Source organism: Cicer arietinum, chromosome 7 (assembly GCF_000331145.2).
Source record: "Cicer arietinum cultivar CDC Frontier isolate Library 1 chromosome 7, Cicar.CDCFrontier_v2.0, whole genome shotgun sequence".
In the NCBI taxonomy this organism is placed as follows: Eukaryota; Viridiplantae; Streptophyta; class Magnoliopsida; order Fabales; family Fabaceae; genus Cicer; species Cicer arietinum.
In genome coordinates, this window is record NC_021166.2 from 55,173,277 (window position 1) to 55,179,246 (window position 5,970).

Below are 5,970 nucleotides of genomic sequence, written 5' to 3' on the forward strand. Positions count from 1 at the left end.
CATTAATTTAATAAACAACATTAAGCATTAATTTTACCTGTACCCAATGATTCTCGTTAACAAATCCAATTGCTAGTAAAGACTGCCCAAAGGTCTCTTTCGATGGTGATTTGTTTAGCGGGAAAAATGTCATATTCAGATTACGAGACAACGACACCAATATGACATTATATAGTGTTGCTATCACGTAACCCAAGTCTGGTAAAGACATCCACTTATCTTTTCCTTGAGCACCCAATTTTGATATTTTCAATGAGTTCCGCACTGATTCAACATTGTCATCAAAAACATTAGAATAAACATCTTTATGTAGACCAATCTCTTTATCCAATTGTGATCGAACTAAAGCCCAAGATTCTTCGGTCCAACCTAGCAATGCTGCAATTGCACGAAACCCACAATTTCCATCAGCCACAACATCTACTATGTCCTCAATATACGGACGTATATAAGTAGGAAATTGTGTCTTAAAAGAATGTTGAGATGATTGAGATTGTTGCCTTGCAGAACGTTGAGATGATTGAGATGGTTGCCTTGCCTTTGCAGATTCTTGAGAGGCATCAACATACTCCCAATATGAAGGATCACGAGGAGTATCAAATTCTTTTTTCTTTTTACCAGCTCCTTTGGTTCTCACTTTCTCTGGTGGTGCAAGTATTGATGTGGTATGTGGAAATACAACTTCACGCACCTTTGCCTTGAATATCCTTTGACTTATAATATCGTGTGTCTTCATGTACGCTTTCATTGCTTCCAACTCTTCAGAAAAGTCATAATCTGATAAAGATTCTTCATCCTCTAATTCATGTGCAATGCTTAACTGTTTCCAAAAATCATGAATGCTATCTAAAGGGATAGCATTACCATTTATCTGCAACTTAGCCAACTCACAAGCACATGGTAATCCATGAGTTGTTCTAATTGAACAACCACATTCTGTTTTGTTAGTGCCTACAATCTTCACCCTTTCCAACTGGTTATCAATTAATTTCATACACTTTCTTGATACACAGTGATGTAGATTTTGAAAAAATTGTGAATTATACCCGTGCTCAACATCCTTGATGGTTTTCTGAAAAGAAGACTGAATGATACATATTTGGTTCTTCAACATCATATTCACTGCATCCCAGCTTTTACACAAATCACCAAAACTAGTTTGAAGCATGTTTTTCAATCTCCAATGAGCAGACTCAACTCTACAAATAAATTAAATAACACAAATTAAAACAAATCACATAAACTAGTAAATCATGTTTGCTAAAACAACACAATTCATATTTTAAAAATACCTGTTAGATGTTGTGTTCCCCAAATGCATCACTCTATTGGTCCAAACGTTGACAAACCTTTCTTTGTAAGGTGTTAACCATGAATCTTTCACATAATCAACAAAAAGAATAATATCGGCACACAATATCTCAAATTGTTGCAAATGATGATCATACTCTTCCACACTAGTCGAATAGACAATCTTTTTCCATAAATCCATTACTTCTTCTTGTCTATCCTTTTTGACATATTGTTTGCATCTTGCCCCAACATTTTTTTCAATATGAAAACGACATAGCAAATGTATTGAAGTAGGAAACACAACACTAATCGCATTCATCATGGCAAGATCTCTATCAGTCACAATAACTTTAGAAATCAAAGACTCAGATTTGAACAACATTCGTACCTTCTCAAATGCCCAGATGAAGTTATCTTGTCGCTCTTTTTCCAAATAAGCAAACCCAACTGAAAATGTCAAACTAGTAGAAGTGACACCGACTATTTCAAGTAATGGCAACCGATATCTGTTTGTTTTGTATGTGCTATCACATATCAAAACAAAATGAAATGTGTTTAACAACTTTATACAGTCAGGATGCGTCCAAAAAATATCTCTCAAAATATCAGAATTTTCCCGTCTTCTTGTCCAATGCACATAATTTTCTTGTTGTATTAACTTCAACAGATGCTGCATTTCTGTGTACGGACCTCTCAATGATGATCGATAAGTACTCCTTGCTTTATATATTTGACTGGGAATAGTGACATTGGTTTCATTTCTCACTTTCAAAGCATTTAGAATGAATCTGGGTGCAAGCTTATACTTTGTCATATCATTGACAAATTTCCTCTCTTCTTCGTTTAAACGCCCCAAATAGGAATGACCGGTTACAGTATCAAGTAATTCATGATTGTGTGTCCCACAACGAACACTAATTTTCCATCCTTCACCGACACTTAATGGTACACATCTGAGAGTAAATGGACAGTTTTCCTTATGAGAGCAAGTTACTGATTTTTTTGATTCTGATTTATATCTTCCACCTCTTTCGCATCCCAAAATCAATTTGTCTTTTCTTCCCCTAATTCCGTTTGCTTTATCTGATCGAATGGTAACAATTAAAATTCCATTTTGTCTTCCAATCGCTTTTGCCCATTCAAATACAGCTTCTCGAGAAGAAAATACCTGCAAAATATGTTTCAAATAAAAATTAACCATATAACTATAAGAAATATTTAATCGGTGATGATTCATCAGTAGTTATAATAATACCTGATCAGTGGTGAATTTTTCTGTAGTATCTATAACATTTTTTGAAGCAGATACTTCAACTCTGCTCATACCTAATTTCAAAATTAGTAACAAATTTAATTAAATATAATATTTTAAATATTTAATTTAAAAAACATTTAAAAATAATTTATAACATAAATATTGAATTTAAAAAAATAATAAAACACATTTCGAAACTTTATCTAAATGAAAAGTTCGAGTGATTCTTACATTTCGAAAGTTTGTGAAAAATGAAACTTTCGAAGACCTAAATGCATTTCGAAACTTTGGTGAAAAGCAAACTTCCGAAGTAGAAAATGCATTTCGAAGAATCCAATGTTTCGAAACTACATTTCGAAGGTTTCATCAAAAACCAAATGTTCGAAGCATAACTCTATTTCGAAACTTTCAAATGCAAGCAAAGTTTCGAAACTGTCTATTTCGAAAATTTGGCATTTATCCAAAGTTTCGAAATTTTGTCTTTTTTTTAAATAAACTGCATTTCGAAGGTTTTAAAATAGCAAAATTTTCGAGTAACTTACTAAAATTCATTTCGAAAATTTAAAGTTTCGAATCCAACATTTTGTTTTGTAAATTTTCGAAGGTGGTGGGGTGTGAAATCTGAATGATAATTTTTAAAATAATATTATACTGTTTTACAAAAGGGTATTTTAGTCTTTAAAAAATAGTGGGGGGGTGGCAGGTCAAAGTGGGGGGGTGCCTGGTATAAAACTCTTAGACCTAGTCTTGTAGTATGCCTAGTCATAAAGCCCATACTCAAAAACTACGGACAATGCAAATTGGGCCATTACTACATACAATCATTGAAGAGGAATTTACCATGCACCCCCTATTTTAACCTTTCAACCCTTATTTTTATAGAAATATAATTTTACCCTTTTAACTAAACAAAATTTTAAAATATTCGAAAGTTTTGAAAAATTCAAAATGACAATTTTCAGAATTTTCGAAATATTTAAAACTTCTGAAATAGGAAATTTCAAATTTTTTGAACTTTTTCAGAAGTTTCAAATTTTCGATATAAGGATTACATTTCGAAAATTTGGAAAGTTTCGAATATTTCCAAATCAGGAAAATTTCAAAATTTTCCTATTTCAAAAGTTTTGAAAATTCTAAAATTTTCTATTTCGAAAATTCTGAAATTTTCTATTTCGGAACTTTCAAATTGATCAAAAGTTTCGAAATTTTTGATCAATTATGGAAAAATACATTTCGATAGTTTTTTAGATTTATCAAAAGTTTCGAAAATGTCAAAATATTCTGGAAAATTACGTTTCGAAACTTTCATGTTTATCAAAAGTTTCGAAAATGTCAAAAAGAATCACTTTTTTTTTTTCGAAAGTTTGAAAATTTTGAAAGTTTTGAAAAATTGGATGAATAATGGAGTGATTAATTTAAGTCCAACTAATTAAAACTATGTTTTTTTTTTACTAAATTTAAAAGGTGCATGCTTATGCTTATGTAACTCTAATTTTTCAATTTTTTATTGGATTTTAATTTTTAATAGTATAAAATTTATTATTATATTCTAATTTTTTATAGTGTATTTAAAGGTAGAGAGGCAGAATAAAGGGATTAGTATTCGCCAATTTAAAATGTTATTTTCATATAATGAGAAAATACAATTTTACCATTAAACAAGAAAAGGAAAATGTATTTTTTTTTATTCTCTATTAAGAGAGGTATCCACATTTAATATCTAACACACTTGGAATAAGATTACTTATCGTGAAGAGAGTATATGGGGAAAAAAAATACATCTTAAATTCTTAATCCTTCAATAAAGTAGATTCCCATAGCTAGTTTCCAATTCATTTTTAAAATATTCAACGTCATATATAAGTGCTTTTAATATTTTAGGAACATTAAAATATAATAATATACAATTGACAAATAAGTGAGTATTTTAATCACGTAGTTATGAGTTTAATTCATGATTAGTGGGTAAATAATTAATAATTAACAATTAAATAATAAATAAAATAAAATAAGAATAAATTATAAAATAAAATTACTAAAATTTTGATTATAAAAAAAATAAAATTATTAATTATTTTCAAAATAATTAAAAAATAGTCAACGATAAAAGAATGAAGAGAGATGTCATGTTTTATAAGGGAAATTATGCATTGATTGTTTTCTAGAAGGTTAATTTTTCAAAAATATTGAAATTAAAAATACAATTTTCTCTTCAAATATTTCCTATGAACTTTGTTCCACAGAGTTTTTCAAATTCAAAATATATTTTCCCTCTCAACCACTTCCTAGAAACTTAGTTTCTCAAAAAAATTCAGATTTAAAATATAATTTTCTACTCAATATTTCCAATTAACTTAGTTTCTTGAAATTCAATAAGTATTTAATTTTAAATTTTTTACAATTCTAAATAAATATAAAAAATTAATAATTTTCTAATTTAATTTAAATAAGCAGGAAAAAAATAATTTGCAAGAAGCAGTTCTACAATGATTTCCTGCACAAATATGTGTCTATCGATCAGCGTCTCCAAATGTAGTCAGCGTCATCAAAACAAACTGAATTTTTCTAGGAACAATGTTGTTGGTAACTTCATCAACTTCCAAAATGTTTGTTTTTGATGTGTGTCTCAATCCATATTTGCTTCACTTTTTGGATTTTTTTATCAATATATCTTTTTTTTCAAAATTTTGAACTAAAATACTCCATTTTATAATTTATATACCAAAATGTCCTACTTTATGGGGCTACTTGGAGGTCGTGGTCTAGGGGTGCGACCGGCTAAATGAACATTTTTCATTCCCCTAGTAGGAGGTCGCTGGCTGGGGATGCGACCTCTGATAGCGTTTCAGCAAGTGTACTGAATCGTTGCAAGTAATAATAAAACGGTAGTACCGAGTGTCGAACTCAATGATTGCGTTTTACTATTGAATTATATTTAGTTACTAAAATTGAACAAAATGTTCCCAAGTTGATTGAAATAATATTTAAAATTGACAACAATAGTAAAATTGATCTTTTATAAATTGAGAAAAAATGTCAGGGATGAGTTTCACTTCGAATCCAACCTTGGTGTCTAATTTGATCTTAGTTATTGAATTCCTTTATTGAATTATTACCGAATTCTCTTTATTATTCTTGCCCTAATGTCTTAGTGACAGAACCTTTAATTCCAAAGTAACCCCTAATTCCTTAGTAGATTTAAGATTAGAATTAAGCATTACCGTATAGAAATTCTCCTATAAATTATTGCTTTGCAACTAATTTAATTGGTTTCATGACCTGCACCTATGTCTAGACTACAAATTCATGAATTTCTCATCTCAAGCATTCGTAAAGTCCACTTCCGTTTCAAAATACAAATCGTAGAACATTTTAATGTTGATCAAGCAATAAAAAGCATTAAGCACAGAGATGAGAAAAAT

At 29.7% G+C, this 5,970-nt stretch overlaps 1 protein-coding gene across 1 annotated transcript; it reads right to left on the reverse strand.

Moving 5' to 3' along the window:
• Positions 1-7: 7 nt before the first annotated feature.
• On the reverse strand, positions 8-2,567 carry LOC140918860 (uncharacterized). Its single transcript, XM_073363662.1, has 2 exons — positions 1,293-2,567; positions 8-1,199 (listed from the first exon to the last, which is right to left on the reverse strand). The coding sequence occupies exons 1-2, from the start codon at positions 2,528-2,530 to the stop codon at positions 8-10; spliced, it is 2,430 nt and encodes an 809-aa protein (XP_073219763.1). The 5' UTR covers positions 2,531-2,567.
• Between the last annotated feature and the right edge of the window lie 3,403 nt (positions 2,568-5,970).

Excerpts from the sequence above, each read along its gene's own strand:
- LOC140918860 (XM_073363662.1), bottom strand. The coding sequence starts at position 2,530 with ATGAATCATCACCGATTAAATATTTCTTATAGTTATATGGTTAATTTT. Across the intron at positions 1,200-1,292 it reads GGGAACACAACATCTAACAG|AGTTGAGTCTGCTCATTGGA; the intron begins GTATTTTTAAAA and ends ATTTATTTGTAG.